Source organism: Vitis vinifera, chromosome 5, assembly GCF_030704535.1.
Source record: "Vitis vinifera cultivar Pinot Noir 40024 chromosome 5, ASM3070453v1".
NCBI classification, from domain to species: domain Eukaryota; kingdom Viridiplantae; phylum Streptophyta; class Magnoliopsida; order Vitales; family Vitaceae; genus Vitis; species Vitis vinifera.
Genome location: NC_081809.1, coordinates 23,656,969 through 23,684,826, shown reverse-complemented (window position 1 = coordinate 23,684,826; position 27,858 = coordinate 23,656,969). Strand labels below are relative to the sequence as shown.

Sequence of the window (27,858 nt, the reverse complement as noted above, 5' to 3'; positions counted from 1 at the left end):
CAAAATTGCCCTTGCCAAAATGTCACCTGTCATTCGCCAAACAGCGAGTACATTCCATTTTTGTACTTTCAAAAAGTATCTATTATCGGCTTATTTCAACTATCGTGTCCGAGCTCTTATCCAGAATAACACGTTGGCAAAATACAAAACAGTACGTCCGAGGCAGCGATAAACCCACAGACGTAATATCACCCAGCTCAACTTTTTCTGAACACTTGTGAGATTTTGATTGGTCAGTCACTTAATTTATGTAACAGAGGGTTAACATCACGACAAAAACGTTAGGAAAAGAGACTTCTGGTGGTCCTTAAAATTTTTTCCTCGTCGGCGGCTCTCTCCAGTTTCCTAACCACCACTTTCTGCTTTTCTTCTGCTGTTCCTCTGCTACATTTTCTCAGAAAACTGCGGAAAAATTCTGATTTTCTTGGGAAAACCAGAAGAGTACGATTCGAAGGTAATGGAGAATCCGTCCGAGTCGATTCGGTAGTCTAGGTGTCACAAAAGGAAAAATCTTTTTTCTTTTCCTAGATTTGATTTCCTCAAATTTCGGTGCGGACTAGCCCCGTATTTTGGTGTCCTAGGGTTCGGATTCGCCGGTTTTTGTGTTCAGATTCTCTGTGCCTCCTTGTGAGCTGGAGTTAAGTGACATTCTTGTTTTTCATGTCCGTACGATCAGCTCGCTCTAGAGAAATTGAAACCATCGTGTGTTTGTTTCTGATTTTGAATCCGGAGTAGTGGAAATTGTCGCTGCTCTCGTCTGAAATTGATTCTCGTTTCGTATTTGGTGCACGGTAGGTTGTTGTTCAGGCGGAGAATTTGATTCTAGACCGGGATTTGGTACGTGGAGAATTTCGTTCTAGTTTCGGGTTTTGGTGCAAAGGATTGGGTACAGGGGAAGTTGAGCTGATATTTTTTAGTAAGACTTTTTGTTAATATATTGGGGTTTTAGGGTTTTGTGCAACAATGACGATCGATTCCTTGCCGGGAAGTTCTGGTTATTTAGATTCATATCCCGGAAGAAGAATTACATATTTTAGTAATGGATATATATTGGGCTTGACAGCGGTTGCTGGTATAGGGGGACTACTGTTCGGCTATGACACAGGTATCGAATATCTGCAGTGTGATTACTTTTTTAGACATTTATTAGATACCGGCATAGGACACATATTATACTATGCAATGCCTTTAATTGTAATGCTTTGTCGTTTTACTACTGTTTGTTGCACATGAGAACAACTCAGTTCAGTGGCAAACCTAAACAACCTAATACTGAAATCAAGTATGGATTTTTAGATAATGTATGTCTTGCATCTCATGTTGATAGACTAAGATCCCCATGCAGCTGGTGGGTACATATTTTTTTATTCTCAACTAATGAGCTTTCCTTTGAGCATGAAACTTGTCCAAATTTGTGAATTCACAGCTGAATTTTGCTAAATGGATTTTCTTTTGGTTGTTCTAAGTAATTTGTTCTACTTTTATGAAATTGATTGATTTTCCCGTCTTGGAGACCTGGGTGAGAAGTTTTTAAATGGCCAAAGTTTCTATCCATTTGTTATTTATCTTTTTAAAGATTTCAGAGAAGACTTACTTTATGGAAGAGGAAGTATGTGTCAAAAGGAGGGAGACTGACTTTATTAAAGAGCACTTTATCTAGCTCTATTTCATGTCTTTGTTTGTGATCCCTCGTAAAGTGAGTCTTAGATTGGAGAAGATTCAAAGGGACTTCCTTTGGGGGGAGGAAAGGTCCAAAGAAGGCCTCATCTTGTAAGATGGTCAATTGTTGGCTTGGAAAAAAAAGGAAGGGGCCTAGGAGTTAGGAAGTTATCTCTTCTAAATAAAGCCCTTCTTGTGAAGTGGTGTTGAAGATTTGCTTCTGAGAATAATTCCTTTTGGAAAAAGGTGGTTGTAGGGAAGTATGGAGAGGAAGAGAGGGGATGGTGTTCTAGAATTTCAACAAAAGGCTACAAGGTGAGTCTTTGGAAGGTGATTCAATGTGGGTGGAAGGGGATCCATGACAGGGAGGAACCTTAGCTATGACTTTTCCAGAGTTGTTTTCAACTACCATTGATAAAGAAGCTTGGCTAGATCAGTTGTGGGAGCAGGCTGGTGAGACTGGTTGTTGGAATCCAATTTTCACAATATAGATAAATGATTGGGAGTTAGGTGAGGTGAAAGGGTTGCTTAGAAGATTGCAAGGGCATGTGATTAGCGGAGGACTAGCGGATGTTATAGTTTGGTGGTTGTCGAAGGGGAGCATCTTTTCTGTCAAATCTTTCTACTCCTCCTTAGTAGGTTGTTATCCGAAAGGTTTCCCCGCAAGCTTGGTGTGGAATCCTTGGGTGCCAATGAAAATCGGTTTCTTTGCTTGGGAAGTAGTTTGGGAAAAAAATTCTAACTTTGGATCAGCTAAAAAGGAGGGATTGGAGTCTTCCAAATAGATGTTATTTGTGTAAGGGTGAAGAGGAGTTAACAAACCATATTCTCCTTCACTGTTCGAAGGCAAGCATGTTGTGGCACCTTATTTTGGCTATACTTGATGTTCAGTGGGTGATGTCGTTCTCAATCAAGGATGCCCTCATTAGTTAGTTGGGTGCCTTTGTTGGGAAGAAGAGGAAGAAAGCTTGAAAAGTTGTGCCTTTGTGTCTATTTGGACATTATGGAAGGAGAGATGAAGAGCTTTTGAAGATTCTGAACTAACAGACCATGCGATTTTATGCTCCTTCATGTACATGTTTTTGGAGTGGGTTAAGGTATATATAGAGTCTACTTCTTTGTCTCTTTTAGATCTCATAGATTGGTTGGACTGTAAGTGAAGCGAGGGTGTTGTTTTTTGTCTATCCCTCCTTTTTTTGGCCTTGTATACATCGAGTAAACTTTAGGCGCTTTTTGGTGCTTTTAATACAATTGCTTTACTTATCAAAAAAAAAAATTACCTTTTTAAAGAAGGCTTTTTTTTTTTTTGGGAAGAAGAAGAGATGCTTGGATTCTGTCATATAAATCCATTTTGAATCTAATCTAGGCATCCTCTCTGAAACTGAATTTGGGCAACTTATTTTCTAAGTTATGTCAAATTAACAATTCAGGACTAGTTCTGGACATTTCCTTTGAGAATACTGTGACTTAATGACCTGATATGTAGCACATGCCAGTACACAGTATCATGAATTAGAACTACATTTGTTACTTTCTCTAACAGTTTAGGTCTATCAAGTGCTTTCTTGAGTACTATTTCTCAACCCAGATTCCACACCTCCCATGCATCTGCTAATTCCTTTTTTAAAAGTATGTAGGTTAACTATATATCACAACCTGTTGCATTTGAAAAGGTTAAAAAGAAGGATTGAACTTTGATTTGTAAAACTTAGGTGATAGGCAGTGTTGGTACAGGGAAAACCTCAAACAGTGATCTCTTTCTTCTGATGCTCCAATACAACTCCAGTTACCTGAACCAAAGATGGCCAGACACTTTCTCCAGTGATGGAGTCAATAAGGCTTAGAGGGGCAACAAGGAAAGAGAGGATAATGAGTGTGAAAGATTGCATGTCTTGCAGGAGCATCTTGGTCACCTATTTATAAGTTGATGATGACCCCTTGTTAATAGTTAAGAACCATGGCTCATCACTGATTAGCTGTTGAGTCTCAGCCAAGAACCCATTTGATGGTTCTGTGGATTTCATGAAAGGCCAAGCTCCTTGGATATACCCATCCTCTTACCTCGGGTCCATCCTTGAGAAAGGAGACTACTCTATGTGGGTTGGGCCCATATGCAATGGTCTGACTTGATCATTGGGCTGGCCTGAGAACCTTCAGGCAGGACACTATAGTCGTAGTACCCTTGTGATCTATGAGAAAAATCATGGATATGGTTTGTCTTTATGGTCTGGTGTTCTATTATCATTTTTGAAATGGATTCTTTAATCAATTCAACAGTTTGTTAATATAAGTACTTAAAATTAAGCTTTGTCTCTTGTACTTTCTCCATAAAAGCATGTCGATACTTTTTTTTTTTAATTTTTTTTTTGTGGACTTATTGACCTTGAAATAAAATGCCCATCAATTATCAGGTTCTTCTTAGTTTAAGCAGGATCTCATTTACCTATTTACTGCTTTGAAAGTTTCATGGTACCTGATGTTGGAAATGTTGATTACAGGTGTGATATCAGGGGCCCTTCTGTATATTAAAGATGACTTTGAGGTAGTCGGTCAAAGTAGTTTCTTACAGGTAAGCTTTATGAGGCTCCACCAAAAGCTTTTGTTCGGTGTGGATAAGTTAGTATGTTTCATTTATAAAAGGAAGAAAAGGAAAGTAAGAAACAAATAAACTCCTTTATCATGTTTGGTTGAATGGAAAAGGAGAGGGAAAGAACAAGAATGTGAAGAAGAAGATCATGCACATTGGGAAAGGCAAGTGCCTGGATGTGTGGTAGAGGGGCATGGACTCGGGTTCAATTCCTGCCATTGGGATCCCTGGATTACCCAGAGATGGCTGTGGCGGGTGCAGTCAGGCTCCCTGTGTTTGGAAGCCATGGATGGTTCTGAAGGGCCCTGCCATGGTGGGGTTAGGAAAAAAAAAAAAGATCATGCAGCAGTCATGCTAGTTGGAGAGTTTGAATGTTAAAGTGAATAATTTTCTTCACCATTTTAAATCTCCTTGTGTTCAAAATAAAAGGTTTTACATCTCAAAAGTTTTCCTTTTTAGATATATATCTCAAATAGGCATTTGTCTGTTCTTCTGGTGTGTGGTTTGAAGACCTGCGAATGAGCTGAAAAAAGCAGATGTCCATTGTTTGTTTGCATACCATAACAAGAAATTACAATTAACATGCAAAAGCTCACAAAAGTTTTTGAAACCACCTTGATTTTGATACTCAGGCTACATTTTAAACATGAAGGTGGATAAAGAAAAGGTTCAACCACTATTAACATGCAAGTTAGCTATCTCAAAATCCAAAAATATATTCACTACTTAATTTCATTTTTGACTAAGAAACAGGAAAGCTAGATTATTCATCTATTTTAGATCCATCATAGATATAAGAATTACAGATGCTCTCAATCCCTTCAAATGAACAGAGATTTGTTCAGAGGGCAACAGCTGAGAATATTAGTAGAAGTGTTATCCTCTGATATAAATCTTGCTATATTGATCTTTTTTGGTGAAAGTATCTTACTGAATAACCATAAATTGGGATCATTACCAAAAAACTGCCTAAAACATCAAGCTCAACCTGAATCAAATGCTAGATCTGAAAATGGAAAAGCATGAGAGGCTACTACTGGTAGGGGTAGATGGAGTAATTGAGTTGATGGTGTTGTTGGACCTGAAGAAAAAACAAGCGTCTTCTTTCCATTTTTCCAAGGGGCCTTTTCTAACAGAAATATATATAATATCCTTGGAATCTTGGTCTTTTGAAGGATCTAATAATTAATATGGCAGGAAACAATTGTCAGCATGGCTTTGGTAGGGGCAATGATTGGAGCTGCAGCAGGAGGGTGGATTAATGATGCATATGGGCGTAAGAAAGCTACCCTTCTTGCTGATATTGTCTTCACAATTGGAGCAATTGTCATGGCTGCTGCACCCAATCCATATGTCCTTATAGCTGGACGGCTTTTGGTTGGTTTGGGCGTGGGTGTAGCATCTGTTACTGCTCCTGTATATATTGCAGAAGCATCCCCTTCAGAAATAAGGGGAGGGCTAGTGAGCACAAATGTGCTTATGATTACTGGTGGACAGTTTCTTTCCTACCTCGTTAATCTTGCTTTTACAGAGGTCAGATTTTTCTTGCTTTATCTTTCATGCACTTTCTTAATCTTTCCATGCTATTCTGATGCATATGACTATCCCATCCTCCGAGGTGTTACATTTATTACTCATTATATAAATATTATGATTTTTTTTTTTTTTTTTTGTTATCAGCACCGTCGTCATCATCATCACTAATTGTAGGTTTGAAAGTATTTTATATTTGAATCTGGAGAATGGATTTTTCACCTATTTGAAATGAACCTAAAGTAGGCTTTTGTATTTCTTTTGTTTTATATAGGAACTATGCCACAACTTAGAACTAAATGTTAGGTTACGTATTCTCTTCTTTATTATAGACATAGAAAATGATGCATGAAACTGATTGAATAGCTTACATGCATGTAGCAAAACATGAAGTTCCAAATTTGTAGATCTTGGCAATAAAACTGCTGATTAGATAATTAAATTCTAATACCTAACTTCTAGTGAGGGTGAATGACTGAAGACAGAGTCTCATACCACCATTATGCTACTAAAGCCCAAAGCATTTGTTCTAGAGCTTTTCTCTTTTTCTTTTTGGAACTGTTGTATCAAACTTAACTTCTTGGTTTCACGGAACATATACATAATTAGTCCCAATTCCAAAATGTTTTGGTCTATGGAACTGAGCTCTCCATGATAAGGACATGTAAACCCCTGAATTTTGGGACTCCATTGGCTAGGAGACCAGTGTGGGGCTACACCTTTTATTTTTCATTAAATTTATGAAATATAGGATCACAGTCAATCTGTTTGCACTCAAACATTTGGCTTTTCTTGATTACTATATATTCTGACTAATCACAACATTGGGTCAGCAGGGATGTACTGGAACACTAATACAAAATTGAAAGTGCTCCTCTTTCCACTTAAAGTCCTTGCTTTCTTAGAATCAATTCCTCTGCACTTTACATGGCTATGGAAGCAAGTATGAGTGCTTATCCTTCTCCATGATTCATCTTTTATTAACTTCTCCCAGCTCCCACTTTTGGGCACTACAAACTGTTTCTCTAAGAGCACCTTATTCCAGCTGCAGTCTCCTGTGCAGCTGACCAGTCTACTGATCTGTTTTTACAATTCATATAATGAATTAGGAAAAAATTGGAATGCAAATTTTAAAGTGAGAGAATCTTGACCTTCCTAGCTCGGTACTGAAGCGAACATCTTCTATTGGACTATCAAGTCACCTACTCATGGGACACCATACCTAGAAATAAAAAGGTAGATCAGAAATGAAAATCCTATCTGTGCAAAGATCACTAATTCCTCCTGTTGTTGCAAATCTACCCTAATTGGTTGTTGGTACTTTTAACATCTCGAGAACATTATGCTGCAAGAGTTTGTGATCACCATCTGCCTATCAAAAAAAAAAAGGTTTGTGATCACCATCTGCTTTTCATTTCAAGATTTTCAGGATGAGCACAAGATTTTCATACAATCTATAGTGGACTCATATTATTCTGGGCTCGCATGCAATGAATTCCTATAGTTCTGCAGTTATTGAATTTTCTTATTTGTGCCTTTGAAATTGAAAAAGAAAATTGTATCTTATTTAAATTGAAAGATCCACAGTCCAGAGTATAACCTTAACAAAGATAACAGTTTTGGAGCAAAGGAAAATGACAATGCTTGAAAAATATGGCAGATCACTTCATCTGCAATGTAATTTCATGTGATCCAATTATTGCTTTTAATAGTGTGTTTTGGGCTGTTGGCTCATAATTCAGAAATGTCATTGTATAAAAATTACATTGCAGAAGAATTTAGCTGAACTTATATATTTGACACTATTTTATCTTGATCAAGTTAACCATACACATGATGCTGCAGGGAAGGCACCTTACTAGAAGGGTCACAATAAGCCCTAACAATGAGATGAAGCTCTTTGATTTGCCCTCATTTATATGATGCCCATTTTTTTTTTCCAACTTTCACTTCAGCTTCTTTAAGAAAAGTTCTTGGGATGCCCCTAGGACAGTATGAACTTTGCTTTTGTTCATGATATATATACTGTGTGCTCTTTTCCTCAGTTTTTGGGTATAGTGGGATGCATTAAGTTATTCTTATGTAAACCTCAATTTCAATGCATCAGTTTCCTAGCTCTAATATGACAGATTATTTTATGCTACTTAGTATTTAAAATAATAGGTTTTACATGAAAATATTAGTGTAGAAAGTGGTAAAATCTGGTAAAAATGTTATATATTTTATCTTTTTCTTTTTCTGGTTTTTTTTTTTTGGAATGCATTTTTCATTGTTATTTTCGTTTCTGAAAAACTATCTTGCTTAAAGTATCATGTACTCTATTCTCTCTCTCTCTCTCTCTCCTTTTTTTTTTTTTTGATGTAGAAAATTTGTAATCTAACCTGAAAGTGAATTTCTGGGATTATTATGATTTTACAACTTGTTTATAAATATTCATAGGCCTTTTCTTGACTTGGTTGGAGTTGCTTTCTGGTTATCCTAGTGAATAAATTATCATGTGGAAGTTCTAATTTATCTCTTGGAATGACACAAGATTGAGGTCATTTTTGAACAATTATTGAGAAAAGAGTTAAGACACTGAGAGCATCACTTCCTGTTTTATTCGTTATGTTAGTTTTTTTTTTTCCTTTGTTTGGAGATATACAATACCACATCTTCCCTATCACTACCCAATGAAAAGGAACTTTCATATGTGAAAAACCTGTTTCTTTTCCATGCACATTTTTGTAACTAAGAGAACTGATAAAGCCTGTTGAAAAGACTTATTCCTTCTGTTTTTTGGTAGGGATGTATCTTTGATGTCTCTCTTTCCTTAGGCCTGATAGTGCATGGAATATATGTATGGTAGCAAGCAATTTTCAATTGGCTATCGAGAGATAATTTTTTTTGGAATGTATTTCTATTTGTTGCAACAGTTAGCGCTGGAGAATTTGTGTTTAGTTCATGCTCATTACAAATATTTTTGCATGAAAGGTTTTCCGTTGTGCAGTTCCGAAGAGGCAGCATCAAGATATATTTGGCGCTAGCAATTTAAGTTTCACGCTGAGAAACGTCACCGAAGGAAATTCTTCTTTTTAATTCCTGCCTATTTTAGATTAGTGAGATGCTGAATATTGTTGAGACATGCAATTAATTTCTTGAGTGAAATCACTATAATAGTTTATCCCTTCCTTTCTCTTCTTCTTTGGTGCTAGCAATTTAAGTTTCGCACTAAGAAGCATCACCGAAGGAAATTCTTCTTTTTAATTCCTGCCTATTTTAGACTAGTGAGATTCTGAATGTTGTTGAGACATGCAATTGATTTCTTGACTGAAATTACTGTAATAGTTTATCACTTCCTTTCTCTTCTTCTTCTTCTTCTTGCGCGCTAGCAATTTAAGTTTCACATTGAGAAACATCACCGAAGGAAATTCTTCTTTTCAATTCCTGCCTCTTTTATATTAGTGTGATGCTGAATGTTGTTGAGACATGCAATTGGTTTCTTGATTTTCTCTTCTTCTTCTTCTTCTTCTTTTGTTATTGTTGTTGTGACACTCTTCCTCTTCTTAGAATAGTTTATCACTTCCTTTCTTTTCTTCTTCTTATTTCTTCTTTTGTTATTGTTGCTGTTGTGTGGGGTATGAGAGACACTTCCTCCTCATTCTTCTTGACACCTCCTCTTCTTAGAATAGTTTATCACTTCCTTTCTTTTCTTCTTATTTCTTATTTTGTTATTGTTGTTGTTGTGGGGGGTGTGAGAGACACTTCCTTCTCCTTCTTCCTGACACTTCCTCTTCTTAGAATAGTTTATCACTTCCTTTCTTTTTTCCTTTATTGTAATAGTTTTTTATCACTTCCTTTCTTTTCCTCTTCTTCTTCCTTCCTTTGTAATATTTGTTTTTGTGTGGGGTGGGAGACACCTCCTCTTCTTAGAATTGAAGCCTAGTTCCCCCCCTTATTTATGGGTTATTATTAATATCATCTGTTCACTTCTTAGATCTAGAACATATTTTTCAATTGTTAACATTTTGGTTGTTTTAATATTGTTCTTCACAATTGAAGTGGTGAGAACTTGATAACTTTATTGTAACCTCACTCTCTTCTCTACTTGGCCTGCAGAAGAGTCATCAATAGATATTGTGCAATATTATTTGCCAATACTTGATACTGTTGGCTGTCTGGTGCTGATGGTGCCATTCTCTCTGTTCTTGGAACTTATTTTATAACCATTCCCATATCCTTTCTTAAATGTGGAAACCTGTTAGCCTATCCTTGCTTCTCAGGACCAGGGTAAACCACGGATACACAATCCCTCCTTCCAAAAAAAAAATGTGTGTAGGGTAAGCCTGGGACGAAAACATGAGACCTCACATATGGGGGTGGAATATCAACCAGTTGATCTGCCCAGGGGGGCAACCATACCATGTGATATTGTGACCCCGATTATCAGTTTGGGCTTCAAAAGTCAAATCATAGACAATTCACAAGGTCTTTATTCATCTGCCATGGAGCTAGTGATTTTAACTTTCCTAGATGGAGCCCTTTTTAGTTTCTCTTGTGTTTAAATTGATATGCAAGTTCTCTCATTCCATCTTAGGCAACATAGACAGTTTCCTTGCCATCATTAACAAGGATCCTTTCTTGGTTGTTTTGGTTCATGAGTATAAATGGAAAATAGTACCACTCCTCATAGGGAGAACATAAAACATAATCAACCAATTCCACCCCACTGTGAGGTCACCTGCTAATTTTATGTTGAAGAATAAGGCTAACTCCTTGTGTCTGCAAGAGTAGGTAGGCAGCAAATATCTTAAGATTAAGGATAATGTCTCTCCAAGATTCCTTATTCTTCCTCCTTTAAATGCTATTAGATTTGGATTAAGTTCCCCTATTACTAATAACTATATTTACATATTTGTTACTTGTACTAAGAGTAATGCCTGCTTAATGGGTTGATAATGGAAATCTATTTTACAAATTATTTTGGTTAGTAGAAATGCTGCTGTTGATGAACCAAGTTAGTTAACTAGGCAGAAATTCATTAATATGTTTCCTTGCATCTGACTGGGGAGTTTATGTTCTAGGCCTTCTCAATTTTTTGGTTGTCAGAGCATTTTTCTTTCTGAAGCAGTCTGAATGCCTGAACGATTTTGAATTCTCTGTTCTTCTCCAATTATTGAGTATTTAGCAAGATTTTCTAACTTCTAGTGGTTGAGCAGGTTCCAGGGACATGGCGATGGATGCTAGGAGTTTCAGGTGTGCCATCTGTTATTCAGTTCTCACTTATGCTATTTTTGCCAGAGTCCCCTCGCTGGCTTTACCTGAAGGTACAAAATGTTTCATCCTTGATGATGAATGTTCTTATGAACTGTGTTTTCCTCAAGCTGTTTTTGAGTTCCCTCATTATCACCCTTCTCTGATAATGTGCAGGGCAATAAATCTCAAGCTATTTCTGTGCTTTCAAAAATTTATGACCCTGAAAGGTTAGAGGATGAGATTGATCAGCTTGCTGCGGCAGCAGAGGAAGAACGTCAGAGAAAGAATGCCGTCAGATACCGGGATGTTTTCAAATCAAAAGAAATGAGGCTTGCATTTTTGGCTGGGGCTGGACTTCAGGTAAGGTTTTCATTATCAGCCCCTTGTGTTATAAAAACTGTCAGTGTCTCTGTCGTTTCAAGATGGTCAAGTTTTAGGTACTTCATAATTGTAATTTCACAGGGATTAGGGGAAAACACTGATTTTCACTGTTAATTTATGGATTTGATTGTGAAGATCTATTAGGAATAAATCAAGATTACCTTTTGTAGTAAGTGGTTTGGAGAGAGACCATCTGGTGGGACAGAATCAGTTATAGACGTATAGCTAGGGGGTTAGGTATCGGTAATCACAATGAGGAATAGAGCCTTTATTGGTATATGGTTGTGGTGGTTTGCTTGGGATTGTGATTTCTTATGGTATCAGTTGATTAGCAACATTCTTTCGTAGGATGCCAACTTTAAGGTCAGGACATTGCATCTGTGTCCTTGAGAAGTCATTGAGTTGACCAAGGAGATGAACACTCTCCCTTATCAAGCTTTCTTTCTTTCTTTCTTTCATAATTCCTCTTCTTAAGAATTTGAATTTCAAACTTTTGAGAAATCAAGAAATTTATTACCTATTGCTTTTGGAGCATGTCTTTCCCTCTCCTTCTTTTCTAAGACAAGAGGAGTAGGACCTTGGAACCTGTGGCTTTTTTCCCTTCAAAGCTTTCTGTTCTGCCTTTTAAAAAAATAGATCCTCATTTTGTTTTCCCCCAAGTCAATTTCATTTGGAAGTCATGGGTGGGACTTTTGCTTGCTTGATAGCCAATTAGAAGGTCAACATTAATGATGCGCTCCTATTCTGGAGGCCTTGTAAAGGAATATTGTTGAATCCTTTCTTTGGGAAGTGGGGAAATGCTTGGCCACCTTCCTTTCCACTGTCCCTTTTCTCTGGAGCTTTACTGGAGATTGTTTTCCATAATTGGGATGGTGTGGGTTGCAGCTGGAGATACTGTATATCTGTTGGTTATCCTCCTTCCTGGGCTTTGGGAGGAGATTAGGAGATAGTTTGTAGAGGAGAGCCATTCTACGTACTTCTGGGTTCTCTGGCTTGAGAGGAATGCTGGACTCATTTGGGACAGGAGTAGACCTGTGGGCAACCTGTGGGCAACCTGTGGAAGGTTTGCATTCACTCTTGAATCTTTGGATGTCTACTTCCAAGCAGGTATTTTGTTGGCTATTGAGACACAAATTTTTGCATTATTGAAAAGGCTAGAAGAAGCCAAAACTTTGGGTGTCTCAAACCTATTGGTCAAGGGAGACCCAATAGCAGTTCTTTCTGAGGTGGCTTAGTATAGGAGGGGACTTGGAGATATTAGAACTGGCAGTAGAAGGTAGCACATGTTGCCAGTGAGGTAGGCTGTCCATTTTCTTAAAAGTCTAAATTGACAAGCCATGAGGTCAACAAGCTTTCCAGGAGAGGAGCTTCATCCCTTTTTTGCTTCCGTGGGGATGATCTACCATTATGTGAAGTTTTCGGACTGTATTTTAGTTAGGGTCCCTATATGGGTTAGTCTTGTTGTTGTCTTCTGTTTTCTCCCTTTTTGTTTGTTATAGCTTCTTTCCTGAATAATCTCTCATCCTTTTAAACAACGCAAATGTATTAGAAGTGCTTGGAAAAGGCACACAAAGTACACACCGAGTATAAAAGATGCAACTGAAAACAAGCAAAAGGGAAGAGAGAAAATAAACCAACACCCGGAATAAAAGATGTCACCCTAAAGCATAGCAAAACAAGAAACCCCCTGCATAACAAACACAACCTACAACAGCAACCAACCCTCTAAGCCAACCAATAGCAGCCCCAAAAACAACCTACAAGGTCACTCGCAAACCATCTTCCATCCACTACTCCGACTCCTCTCTTTTTTGTTTGAAGTGCAGTATTTGACAAAGTATTCCAAATTTAGAATCTCCCTAACAAGGCAGGGAGTGGAGGAGGGCCTCCTCTTCACAGTCGACACTCTACGACCCTTTCTGGTTTCCATCTTTCTCAACAGGGAAGCAATTTCCCTCTCATACCCAACCACTAGCAATCCCAGAAACTTGCTAAAAGAAATAAATTTCTGAAAAGAAGGATCGGAAAGGCTTTCCACATCTGATAGGCCCCTACTAGGACTCCTAAAACCTGAAGCCCCCTCCCCACTACACACTTCTAGGTTCGTATCCCTCACATCCTTGGGCTGAACCTTTGGGATTTCCACAACCAAGCCCCTGCCAGAACTCATATGCAAAGGCCTGTAAACATCATCCTTGCCTTCTGCTAAAAGACCCACGTCCTGCTCCTTCCAAGGGACCAAGCTTTTAGTCCTTCCCAAAGAAAAACCTTCGTCTTTGGACGTGGAAGCAGCCAAAGAAGAAGACCTTCCCCCCATCAAGCACACTTTGCGCTTCAAATAAGAGAGCAATGTCGGCAAAAGGTGCTCTCTCCTCTGGGTGCAGGGAAGAGCAAGCCAGAAGAGGATGGGAATCGTCTTCACAACTCAGCCATGGGCCATCCAAAACAACTGGAGATGGCACCAGAGCAAGACTTAAGCCTTCTAGGGCTTCTATTATGCACATTGGCTCCTTGTCGCAACCCTCAACACGTTCTCTTTCCAAGGATGAGAGATTAAAATGACTCTCAAGCCCCTTAGAACCATTTGAAGCCCAACCCACCTCCCTTGGTCTGTTGTTCAAAACACTTAAAGTTAGAAAGTTGGGCCAGGTAGAATCGATAAGATAGATTGGTGATTGAGCCACCCTTCCTTTCAATGATACAGCCCCATTAGGCCTCCTTTGGTGGCCCAAGATCCACCTCTCGAGACCTACCCCCACAATCATAATGACCTAGAAAAGATGACATCTCATGGTCGCCTGCTACTTCCCCAGCTATGAAACCTTTGTAGGCCCCCACACTTAACACGTCCTCTTAACTTCTGCGACCAGGCTAAACCTCCTCTCTCACACCCTTAATGGCATGTGGATCACCACCTCCTTCTTCTTCTTCTGCCTTAACATCCTGCTTCTTCTCAACTTTCAAGGTTGTGACCTGAGATAGCCAAGGTGAAGCCTCCCACCACAGTTGAACTGAGTAATGATGGAGCCCGACTTCCACCTGAAGGAAACCAAGAAGCTTCTTGCCATCTGACCTCACGAGAAATCTTGCCCACTGAAGATTACAGTGTCTTGTAGTGTCTTCGTCTGCTACAACAAAGCCCCTACCCCCACAACAATCCCCTACATATATAAATGACGCCATGTCCCACAAATGCCTACCAACCTACCCCAAACCTCCTTTGCATGAACGTCTCTTCGAAAGCATCCCACCTTCGACGACCATCTCTCCAGGGACAAACATTTGTTGGCAAACCTCCTTAAGCCCCTATGCATCACTTCCTCTGCATCTTCAAAAGAATCAAATTTGAAAAGGATAAGAGCCCTCCTTAACAAAAATAGATCAACTCCCCTTTTTAAGCGCCAGTTGCAAACTGCCCACTTCTTCAGAATCTGCAACTCTGACACCAAATCTGAATAAACCCCCCATCGGCCCACTAGACAACTCTTCAAAGAATCCTTTTTAAGACGGACCTCCTTTTCCCCCATTTGAAACCACACTGCCTCTCCCAAGACTTCTAAACCTTTCTTCGCCTTGTTTGCAAAAGACACCAGAGGAGACTCCCTGTTAAGGTTCCCTCTTTTTACTGGCTTGCAAACAACGGTGCAGCTCTACTAACTTGAGAGCTAGGAGTCACTCCCAAGCTGCAAAGTTTCCTGGCCAAAATGCCCCAACCCCCTGGACAACCTTTCCCTTCTGGGAACACCAAAACAAACATCTTCGCCTCTGCAGAGCACACTGAACAAAGGATGAACCTTCCAGCATCATTACAGCGATATTCAACCCTGTAAACTCTCCTCCCTTCCAGCCATTGCTTGCTGAAAGGCTTCCCTGTCACCCTGGCTGCATAACTCCACTCCATCCAAAAGATGGGAGAGACTAAGTTCACCAAATCTTATCCAACTGGAACATCCTCTACCCTTTTCCAAAATTTCCTGACAGCTTGTCTCTGACCTCTTCTACAGGGATTTCAAATGTCTTCAAATCCACACCAAACCAACACTTTCCTCCTCTTAATAAATTCTTCCTTTCTTATTGTTGAATATAATGTATTTATAGTATATTATCTTTCCTTGTTAATATAGGTCACATGTATGGTAGTTAGGACTCCTAGCCTTGTATATATATATCTCTCAATTGTAAGTAGACATTACATGAATGAGAATTAAGGTTTTTCTTCTTTCTCTCTCTCTCAACATGGTATCAGAGCTAGGGAAGAAAACCTAATTCTTTCTTGTTTCCCGTTTCCCGTGTCATCAACTCCGGGCAACCTTCCGGTGACCGTGTTTCATTCCGGTCACCTTCCCCATCTCCCAATACTTTCCGGTCAGTCGGAACGTCGTTAGAAACCACTCACCGCCGGCGAAATTTTCCGGCGAACTTTTCCGGCGACCTATTTTTCCGACACTGACCATACCAGAAGGAGCGCCTGGAGGAGATCTCCAACTTTTGTGAAGGCACCGGCACCAAAAGAGGATCCACGTGCCGGCCACGCGCCATTTTCCGGCCGGCGACTGCATCTCACGCGCCGGCGCGTGAGGGCGCGTGAGGCCTTTTCCGGCGACGCGCCTCCTCCTCCAGCCTCGTCTGCCGCCGACCAGCATCCCTACCTACCTGGTTCTCCCATCCGAGCCCTGCACGTACCTCTTTTGGGGATTTTTGTCTCCGTCAGCCCTCCAAACAGCCTTTCCGACGAAGTTCCGGCTACTTTCTCTCCACCCCAATCCCTGCACGTGCCTTGGGAAGTGTTCTTCTACCTTTCTGGTGGTACCACGTCGCGATCTGAGGCCGTCTCCCTTTTTCGGTGGTGCCACGCCGCAATCTGAAGTCGTATTAGGGCTCTCTTCGATCCAAATACGTGAATATGACCACCAAAAATCAGATCTTTACCTCTGTTATCTCTGGATCTCCTATGATTACCTCAGAGAAATTGGTTGGCAGTGAAAATTATCTTTCCTGGTCTGCCTCTGTTGAACTTTGGTTTATGGGTCAAGGATATGAGGATCACTTGGTTACCCAGGAGGCAGATATCCCTGAGGTTGACCGCGTACAGTGGAAGAAGATAGATGCACAGTTATGTAGTGTATTATGGCAATCGGTTGATCCCCGGATTCTTCTTCATCTTCAGGCCTATAAAACTTGTTTTAAATTTTGGACTCAGGCCAAAGGATTATACACGAATGATATCCAGCGTCTTTATAAGGTGGCTTCTGCTATTGTCCATCTCAGCCAACAGGACTTGGATCTATCTACTTATATTGGTCAGATTGCCTCTCTTAAAGAGCAGTTCTTGACTGTGATGCCTCTTACTCCTGATGTTGGGGCTCAACAAACACAGCTTGACAAGTTCTTCATGGTCCTTACTCTTATTGGCCTCCGTCCGGATCTTGAGCCTATTCGTGATCAGATTCTTGGTAGTTCATCAGTTCCGTCCTTGGATGATGTGTTTGCTCGCCTCCTCCGTATCTCGTCCACTCAGACTTTGCCATCTGATAGCGCTTCAGATTCTTCTGTGTTAGTTTCTCAAACTACCTCTCGAGGAGGACGCAGTGGTACCCGAGGGAGAGGCCAACGTCCTCATTGCACCTATTGCAATAAACTTGGCCACACTCGCGATCGTTGCTATCAGTTACATGGAAGACCTCCTCGCACTGCCCATATGGCCCAGTCCTCTGATTCTCCGCTGCCTCAGCCTCCGAGCTCCTCCGCATCTCAGACATCTCAGGCTTCTATTGCCTCTGTTGCCCAGCCTGGTAATGCCTCTGCCTGCCTTACCCACACATCTTCTCTTGGACCCTGGATTCTAGATTCTGGAGCATCTGATCACCTATCTGGTAATAAGGATCTTTTCTCCTCTATTACTACTACCACTGATTTACCTACTGTTACCTTAGCTAATGGTTCTCAAACTGTGGCTAAAGGTATTGGTTTGGCCCTTCCTCTGCCTTCTCTACCTCTCACTTCTGTCCTTTATACTCCTGAATGTCCTTTTAATCTTATTTCCATCAGCAAAATCACTCGTACTCTTAATTGTTCTATTACCTTTTCTGATAAATTTGTGACCTTGCAGGACCGGAGTACGGGGAAGACGATTGGCATAGGACGTGAGTCTCAAGGCCTCTATCACCTCACCTCAGATTCATCTCCTGCAGTTTGCATTTCCACTGATGCTCCTCTCCTCATTCACAATCGTCTAGGCCACCCTAGTCTCTCCAAGTTCCAGAAGATGGTTCCTCGTTTTTCCACTTTGTCGTCGCTTCCGTGTGAGTCATGTCAGCTTGGGAAACATACTCGTGTCTCGTTCCCAAAGCGTTTGAATAATCGGGCAAAGTCTCCTTTTGAGCTTGTCCACACTGATGTTTGGGGTCCTTGTCGGACTGCGTCTACTTTAGGATTTCAGTATTTTGTCACTTTCATTGATGACTATTCTCGATGTACTTGGTTATTTTTAATGAAAAATCGAGCTGAGTTATTCTCTATTTTCCAGAAATTTTATACTGAAATCCAAACCCAGTTCAATATTTCTATTCGTGTGTTACGCAGTGACAATGCCAGGGAATATTTTTCAGCCCAATTTACTTCGTTTATGTCTCATCATGGGATTCTTCATCAGTCTTCTTGTGCTCATACTCCTCAACAAAATGGGGTAGCTGAACGCAAGAATCGACATCTTGTTGAGACAGCTCGTACTCTCCTCCTCCATAGTCACGTTCCTTTTCGTTTTTGGGGGGACGCTGTTCTTACCGCTTGTTATTTGATTAATCGTATGCCCTCCTCTGTCTTACACGATCAGATTCCTCACTCCCTTCTTTTCCCTGACCAACCACTTTATTTCCTTCCTCCTCGTGTCTTTGGTTGTACTTGCTTTGTTCATATTCTCACTCCTGGACAGGACAAGCTTTCCGCCAAAGCCATGAAGTGCCTCTTCTTGGGATATTCCAGACTTCAGAAGGGTTATCGTTGTTATTCCCTTGAGACTCATCGATACTTTATCTCCGCTGATGTCACCTTCTTTGAGGACTCACCATTCTTTTCCACCTCTTCTGAGTCTCTTCCTGTTTCTGAAGTCTTGCCCATTCCCATTGTCTTCCCACCTGATGCTATGCCCCCTCAACCACTTCAGGTTTATCATCGTCGCCCTCGTGTCGTTGCTCCTCTCCCTTTTCCTGAGGCACCTGCTGACTCACTTCCTATCCCTTCGGCTTCACCTGCCCCGGCTCTGCCTTCTCCTAATGACTTACCCATTGCTGTTCGGAAAGGTACTCGCTCTACTCGTAATCCTCATCCTATTTACAATTTTTTGAGTTATCATCGATTATCTTCACCCTATTCTGCTTTTGTTTCTGCTATATCCTCTGTTTCTCTTCCAAAGAGCACCCATGAAGCTCTTTCCCATCCAGGCTGGCGACAGGCAATGGTGGATGAAATGGCTGCTCTGCACTCTAATGGCACTTGGGATCTTGTTGTTTTACCCTCTGGTAAATCTACAGTTGGTTGTCGTTGGGTCTATGCAGTTAAGGTTGGTCCTGATGGTCAGGTTGATCGCCTTAAGGCCCGCTTAGTTGCTAAAGGCTATACTCAAGTTTATGGTTCTGATTATGGTGACACATTCTCACCTGTTGCCAAGATTGCTTCTGTCCGCTTGCTTCTCTCCATGGCTGCTATGTGTTCTTGGCCTCTTTATCAGTTGGATATTAAAAATGCCTTCCTTCATGGTGATCTTGCCGAGGAAGTTTATATGGAGCAACCTCCTGGTTTTGTTGCTCAGGGGGAGTCTGGTTTAGTGTGCAGGTTACGCCGTTCTCTATATGGCTTGAAACAATCTCCTCGAGCATGGTTTAGCCGTTTTAGTTCTGTTGTTCAAGAGTTTGGCATGCTTCGCAGTACAGCAGACCATTCAGTTTTTTATCATCATAACTCCTTGGGGCAGTGTATTTATCTGGTTGTTTATGTGGACGACATCGTCATTACAGGCAGTGATCAGGATGGTATTCAGAAACTAAAGCAACATCTTTTTACCCACTTTCAGACCAAAGACTTGGGGAAACTCAAGTATTTCTTGGGAATTGAGATAGCTCAATCCAGTTCTGGTGTGGTCCTTTCCCAAAGGAAGTATGCTTTAGACATCCTGGAAGAAACCGGTATGTTAGACTGTAAACCGGTAGACACACCTATGGATCCGAATGTCAAACTTGTACCAGGACAGGGGGAGCCTTTAGGAGACCCCGGGAGATATCGACTACTCGTAGGTAAATTGAACTATCTCACCATTACTCGTCCAGACATTTCTTTTCCTGTGAGTGTTGTTAGTCAATTCCTACAGTCACCATGTGATAGCCATTGGGATGCCGTAATCCGTATTCTTCGATATATCAAAAGTACACCAGGCCAAGGTGTATTGTACCAGAATAGAGGTCATACTCAAGTTGTTGGTTACACAGATGCAGATTGGGCTGGCTCACCCACAGATAGACGTTCCACTTCAGGGTACTGTGTTTTTATTGGAGGTAATCTAATATCTTGGAAGAGTAAGAAACAAGATGTAGTGGCCAGATCTAGCGCTGAAGCCGAGTATCGAGCTATGGCTTTGGCAACATGTGAACTCATATGGTTGAGACATCTTCTTCAGGAGTTGAGATTTGGAAAGGATGAACAGATGAAACTCATCTGTGATAACCAGGCCGCATTACATATTGCATCCAATCCAGTCTTTCATGAAAGGACCAAGCATATTGAAGTTGACTGTCATTTTATTAGAGAGAAGATCGCATCAGGATGTATTGCTACAAGTTTTGTCAATTCAAATGATCAACTAGCAGACATCTTCACTAAATCTCTCAGAGGTCCTAGGATTAAATATATTTGTAACAAGCTTGGTGCATATGACGTATATGCTCCAGCTTGAGGGGGAGTGTTGAATATAATGTATTTATAGTATATTATCTTTCCTTGTTAATATAGGTCACATGTATGGTAGTTAGGACTCCTAGCCTTGTATATATATATCTCTCAATTGTAAGTAGACATTACATGAATGAGAATTAAGGTTTTTCTTCTTTCTCTCTCTCTCAACACTTATATTAAATATTCTCCTTATTTCTTACTAAAAAAATCCCTAAAGAATTTCCTCTAAGCCCAATTTTTAGCATCAAATGAAATGTTCTTTAATGCAACTGTCTTAAAATTGCTAGTTGAGAATATCTACCAAAAATTGTTTAGGGAAATAAACTATCAAAGACCAAAAAGGAAAAGATACACGTTTTGTGATCCATATATGAGACATGAAGTGAGTCATGGTTGTTGTTCTTGAGCCTTGTTTGCAGTATGCCCAAAGGTGTAAAACACTAATAAATATTGAAATATGCTTGTAGTGTATGAACCAGAGGGGTCTCTAATAGAGTAGCTAGCTACATTCTTCCTCTATTTTAAGAAAAATAGGTAATGTTAACTTTCGACATCACAACATGTGGTGTGGTGGGAGTTGCACTTGTACCTCACCCAGAAGGTACATTTTTACATTGGCCTTTCCATTGCACTAGCTGCTGACCAAGTTTTTTCCCCTTTTCCCAATTGAACATAGAGCTTGAAAAAATCCATGGCACCTCTGAAGGTATCACTCCTCAAGAATCTCAAGTGCTGAATGTTTAAAAATCAATTTCAATACTGAATTTCAACAAACAGGATTAGTTTTTTTTTTTAATAAGATTCAATGGTTGAGATTCTGGAAATATGGTACCTCAAAAGGTACCACAGGATGACCCATAGAAAATATAAGTACAAAAATGAGTGGGAGTTTGTTGGATTTGGATCACTTTGTGTCCATTTGAATACATTTCCTATTTTTTGTTTTTAAAATCAGAAACTTCCATATAAAAATAGAATATCTTGTGTAAAAAAATATAGATTGTGTTTTTAAAAATTACTTTCAGAAAATTTAAACTTTGAACTAGTAAAAGTTTTTTGATACTGCAATTTTTTTTAAAACCATTATTTTTTCAAATGGAAGTCACTAAGTGTTTTTGTGTCATATGTAAAAGTTACTATTATTTTTTTATTTTAAAAGCAGAAAACTGAAAGTGTATCCAAATAGATAGTTTGAATTCATTTTTTTTTTTTTTTTTTCTCTTGTTGAGTGACTCCTTTGGAAATTGCATTGAATTCCTAGCAGTACATTGGGAAGCCTCTTCCTTCTTTTCACACTAAGTGCTATGATCATGTAGTGACCAAAACATCTGATATGCAGGCATTCCAGCAGTTCACTGGCATCAACACAGTCATGTACTACAGCCCAACAATTGTCCAGATGGCGGGATTTCGCTCAAACCAGTTAGCACTTCTCCTATCCCTCATTGTGGCTGCCATGAACGCCGCTGGAACAATAGTTGGCATTTACCTCATTGACCATGTGGGGCGACGGAGGTTGGCGCTATCAAGCTTATCGGGTGTATTCGTGTCCCTTGTCATTCTCTCAGGATCATTCTACATGCATTCATCTGGTTCTGGGAGTGGACTCTATGGGTGGCTTGCAGTTTTGGGTTTAGCTTTGTACATTGCTTGCTTTTCCCCTGGAATGGGCCCTGTGCCATGGGCTGTGAACTCAGAGATATACCCTGAGGCATACCGGGGAATTTGTGGGGGCATGTCAGCTACCATTAACTGGATCTCAAATCTGATTGTTGCCCAGTCTTTTCTCTCAGTCGCTACTGCCGTGGGCACTGGTGCAACTTTCTTGATTCTTGCAGGTGTGGCTGTTGTAGCATTTGTGTTTGTGATTGTGTTTTTGCCTGAAACCAAGGGGTTGACATTTGAAGAAATGGACCAGCTCTGGAAGGAGAGGGCTAGAGGCCATTCCCGTGGAGAAGGCCTTCTTGAGGACCAAGACGATAATGAGGCCCAGTAGAGCTGATATATATATATACACGTATATCATATATGGAGAGAGGGAGAGAGTTTTCCCTTTCTGTGAATATTGTGTTTCTTTTTCAATTGTGAATGCTGGAGAAGACAATTTGCATGAAATCTATAAATCTAATACATTCCTGAAGATTTTGGGCTGTTGCATGGTCCTCTGGTTCGTGTTTTTTACCTTCTTATGGCTTTGAGAACGGCAATGCAGAACCAGGCATGCGTATAGACGAAGGAAATTATGGCGCACGCATCTTGGGAAAGATGGATCTCATAGTTCAAACTTGCCAATCATACAAGTTATGACCTGGCCAAGGCTTTGGAGGAGACCTCGAGGTAGGTATGTCTATTGGAGTTTGTACTCTTATATCGTGTTTGGTAATTGTTTTCGAAAACAATTTTAAAAAATAGCTTTGAAGAACAGTTTTCTAAAAAACTATTCTATAATGTTTTGTAAAATAAATGTCCGTTTGAAAACTTGAAGCATTTTTAACTTTTTTTTTTATGTTTTTAAATATGTTTTCAAAATAACTTTTACATGTAAATGGAAAAAATGTTTTCTAAAAACTTATGATTTTCTAATTTTTTTTGTTCTGAAAAACGAAGTACTTGTGAAAATAGTACGGGAGGCCCTGGGAGCCCCACCTGTTGTCGTGCCCTACGCATGGGCGAGGGGTGGCTCACGGCGGCCCTCTCAAGCGAACAATGAACTCCAACGCAGAACGCGCCAAGGGACCGTACAACGAAGCAACACGCTCCCATTGCCTCGGTCCCAATCGGGCGCATCGTCGTCGTTTCATCAACACAAACAACTCTCGGCAACGGATATCTAGGTTCTTGCATCGATGAAGAATGTAGCGAAATACGATACTTGGTGTGAATTGCATAATCCCGTGAATCATTGAGTCTTTGAACGCAAGTTGCGCTCAAAGCCATTAGGTTGAGGGCACGCTTGCCTAGGCGTCATGCACCCATCGCCCCCCCACCTCCCTCCCCTTGAGGCGTGACTAGGTTGGCCGAAACATGCTCTTACATTCTAGGTCCTTTGGGCATTTCTTTTGACTCAAGTTTGTTTCACATATATAGTTAGTTGATTATCTACAACTCCCGTTTTTTTAGTTAAGTTAAGCTATGCTTGGATCCCCAAAAATTTGAGGAAAAATGTAAGGAAAAGAAATTGGGCTTTATTCCATGAAGTCTTTTGACTCAAGTTTGTTTCACATTAGTTGATTATCTATGACTCACGTTTTTTCAGTTAAATTAAGCTATGTTTGGTTACCGAAAAAATTGAGGGAAAATGCATGGGAAAAAAAAGAAAGAGAAAAAAAGTAAAATGAAAGAAAAAATGAAGAAAAATAAAAAACAAAATTAAAGTCAACAAATTATTTTTATTTACTATCTTAAACTCATTTTATTTATTTTAACTCATGAATATAAAGATTAAATAATTTTAAAATATATAAGTTTGTAACTAATTTTAATTATATTTAATTTATAAAAAAATTCATAATACAATCAGATATATGAATATATCTGATTTTTTTTTTTCTTTTTTGGGTAATTTCCGGAACCAAACATAACCAAGGTTCAAACATTTATTCTTTATCAAAAGATTCAAAACAGTGTAAGGAAAAACCACTAAAGAAAAAAGAGGGTGAAAAGGGATTATGGGACTGTGACTTGTGATTCTAAGGTTGAGTTAACTGGAGGAGGATTGCGCCTGAATGAGAAGTGCATGTATCTGATGTGGTAATAATTGATTTGGTAATAAATATAAAGTCTCTATCAAGACTGAATATTCTTGATTCAGTGAATGCTGCTCGTCCTTGTACTTTATATTTAGTGATGATAGAGTCCTTGATCAGACCTTGAACGGGTGATGCTTTTAAAGTATTGAGATGTGATTGGAGTGGGACAGAATTCAATTATTTTAAGATTAAAAACAAAATAAAATCCTATTTTAATACATGAATAATTACCTATTTTATTATTATTTTGAATTTTAATATTTGATTTTCGTTTAATATTTAAATATTTTTAAATTTTCGTAAAATCACGTGAATTTTGAATATTTTAATCAAAATGATAGGAGATATTCATATTTAATATCCAATCAAAATATGTCACATAACTAAAATAAATATTATTTTTTTACACCTCCCAACCAATTTCTTTATATTAAGTTCTATTTCTTCCTAACTTAATAATCACAATTAAGTTTTATTTAGTCATACACGTTGTAGGTGTTGTTTCCAACTAGAGTCAGGTTCGTCCTCATTTCACTAGAGTCAAGCGGACTTCTTTCTTTGTTTGTGCCTCTTGAGAAGTTCGTCCAACTTCATTGGAGTCAGCCTTGCACAAAATGATGTTTGGATGAATGGTCCGAGCACGCACATCCAAAGCTTAAGTCAGATGATAACTCTAAATATTTTTGGGAGAGAATGAGCGTATGTGCGTGCTTTTTGAGAGGTTTATATAGAGTTGATAACACCGTCCTTATCCGATTGTGTGAACTGTCAACGTCATTATTGCAGCATGGGCTGAGCAATCATATCAAGTAAGGGTGGCTGACTGGTGCCATCTATTGACTATCGTGCCAAAATCTCAAACCATGTAGCTCAGACATCAGGCGACTAGTCCGGCGCTCCTCAGTCAGGCGGCTAGTCCAACGCTCAGACGTCAGACGACTAGTTCGGCGCTCAAACATCAGGCGGCTAGGTCAGTGCTCAAACATTAGACAGTTAACCACGCATGCCAGAAATCCCGATGACTTGACTGGATGGATTTGCCCGTCTTACAGGTTTAACCAACTTGATCTCTCTATTTCATTTGGCATTGTAGGCCCATCTGAAAGGTCATCTAGCTCGATTTGTCCATTTTGTTTGGTATTGTGAAAGAAGGAAAGTTTCTCATTTCTGGTGCTAGACAGAACTCATCTTGATTCAGACGGAATGATACTAAACGGGTTGTATATTTGCCCTGGACAACTGAAGGGTCCGATAGAACATGTGGAGAAAAGTCTCTCACACGTGAATCGCGTAGAATTAAACTTTAATCGACATCAAATCGGTGACTTATATTTTTTTCTTTTTTTAAAAAATAAAAATAATTTTAAAATTTTATAATATAAAATAATAAAAATAATTTATCGAAAAAGTCAAAAAGTAACTAACAACCTATTATAAATTTAACCCAATTATCAACACTTTCGATATATATATATTTTTAATATATATGATTTGTCACAATCCCAATAAACTTTGTGCAGAGACCAATCATCATGTAATTTTTAACTTTATGTGATGTGTCATAATCCCAAGAAAATGGTGCAGGCAGGGGACGTCACATAATTTTTTATCATTACCCACCCAAAAATAAGTAACTTTATTTAAATAATAATTAATTTAATATTAGATATTATTTAATTAATTAAAATAAATGAATGATTGGTTTGGGCAGGTACTGCCATTGGAACTCTCTAGATATCTTATTGGGAAAGCATTCCCCTGCCCATAGCCCACACCCTTGGCTTCCATGCACCATCATTCTCATTGGTCCATTTCCCATCTGAGACAAATCGGAGTCGTTCATCATGCAGTGAATGGGTCCGGCCCGAATTAAAGAAGCCCACCAAGATGCTGACTCGTGTTTCCCGGGAATAATGGCGGAGAAAGAGACCGGCCACGTGGGTTGTTGGAATGCACTTGTCTTATTGGAGTTGCATCCAATGGCACGGGCCCACGTGGCACATGCTCATGGATTATGTGCATGAATGATGCCATGCATGCATGCAGGGATGTATGTGTCATATCCGTATGCTGAATCAGTGATGGTGATGATAATGATGATGATGATGATGATGATGATGATGATGATGTTGATGGATGTGGATAAATGGGGACGAGTGGTGGCACCATGACCCCACCAGCCCAAAAGCTGATGCCTGAGCTCGGCTGGCTTACACCGGTATGAATTCTCCACTTAAATATATATATATTTTTAGGTTATATTTGGTTTTTTTGAAAGTAATAAGAAAAAAAAAATATTAAAAAATATATTTTTATATTTAGATATAATATCAACCCCAGTTAATTTTTGAAGGTAAAAAAAAAATGCAATTTAAATAATGAAAATTTTAACATGTAAACATAGTATTGTAGAATGATTAAAAAAATATTCAATATACAAAAGCGTAGATATTATCCGTTTTGGATCCAAGGGGACCCTCACGGTTTTAAAAAAACGTTTATAGGGTTACGAGGAATTCATACTTATATAGCGTCAGAAACTTTCCCTCCTATCCGATGTGGGATGTAGATGCAGATAGATCATATCTTGTAAATTCTCTCTCTTTTTTGTCAATCGGCGTTTCTTTTTATCCTTTCTTTTGTGTTCCTTAATGACTAAACCTCTTATAATGATAACTATCAAATTTCTATCTTGTTTTGCCACTTCAGCCCATCACAATATTCTTCAAAAATTTCTCTCAATTATTCCGGTAGCCAGCAAAAGTTTTTCGAAATATTAAATATATTGATAGAAATGGTCGAAAGGGAGTTCTTTCGTCTTGAAATCCGAATAATATTCATTAAAAAAGCGGTTCTTTCGGGCATTCTTGGGCATTCATCGAAAGGGGTGCTTAGAATTTGACCAATTGCGGAGATATCTGGAAACAATATTTTTTATTATTTCTTCATTCGAAGTGGACTCTTATTCTATTTCTGTGCCCTATAAATATTTTTTAAAAAGTCATTTGATATTAAATGAAGGTATATCAAATTTTTTATGACATTTAACATCAAATCTCGTAATTTTGTTCGAAGTGTTATCATTTGGGTGTTATATCTCCAGGTTTAAGAACAATATTATTGTCCCTACAACAACAATATATCAAAAATTGACTTCCGGTATTATATTAAAAAGTAATAATCAATTTATACAAAATATAGTTATTTATACTTTAATTATAGTTTGATTTATTCACATCTAAGTTCCAATTCTTTGTACCACGATCATATTTTCTCATACCATGATAACGGTTTTATTGATTTAATTTAAGTTTTGTTTCATTATACACAAGTCTCATTTATTTAGACCTACCTTTTCTTTCTTTATAAATCGGTAACAAAATCATCTCCTTATATGAAAGTCTTATTTCTTCTTACCTAAATCTCATTTATTATATCTTTGTCCAATGGTCCAAATTTAGTTACACACATTAAAAACTTAGATTTAAAGTTTGGTATGATATTAATAATAAGTACTCTATAATTTTCTTAATAATAATATAAAAAAATTATAGGATACGGAATTGATATATATTTAAGACTTGACTCGAGCATTGAAAATATACCATAAAATTTTGTTCATTAAATAAGGATACAAATACGCAAAATCGAACATAAACGAATGGTAAAAGCGATATAAACAAATGAGAGTAGGATACAAAATAATTTTTTATTGGTCCTACTTTTTGATATTTATTGAATCTTTGTGAAAAGCAAAATCAGAGTAAGCTG

General features: G+C 39.0%; 1 protein-coding gene and 1 non-coding gene across 3 annotated transcripts; both read left to right on the top strand.

Annotated features, from left to right (window-relative positions):
• Nucleotides 1–281: 281 nt before the first annotated feature.
• On the top strand, nt 282–22,478 carry LOC100268023 (inositol transporter 1). Of its 2 annotated transcripts, none has more exons than XM_002263706.4 (6): nt 282–1,105; nt 4,158–4,228; nt 5,444–5,779; nt 10,978–11,085; nt 11,189–11,374; nt 21,678–22,478. In XM_002263706.4, the coding sequence occupies exons 1-6, from the start codon at nt 964–966 to the stop codon at nt 22,332–22,334; spliced, it is 1,500 nt and encodes a 499-aa protein (XP_002263742.1). In that variant the 5' UTR covers nt 282–963; the 3' UTR covers nt 22,335–22,478. The 2 variants fall into 2 exon arrangements, with proteins under 2 accessions (XP_002263742.1, XP_019075480.1); XM_019219935.2 differs by lacking the exon at nt 282–1,105 and adding an exon at nt 2,733–2,756.
• Nucleotides 22,479–23,149: 671 nt separating this feature from the next.
• Nucleotides 23,150–23,305, top strand: LOC132253871 (5.8S ribosomal RNA). Its single transcript, XR_009465785.1, has one exon. It is a non-coding gene; the product is annotated as a 5.8S ribosomal RNA (ribosomal RNA).
• Nucleotides 23,306–27,858: the final 4,553 nt, after the last annotated feature.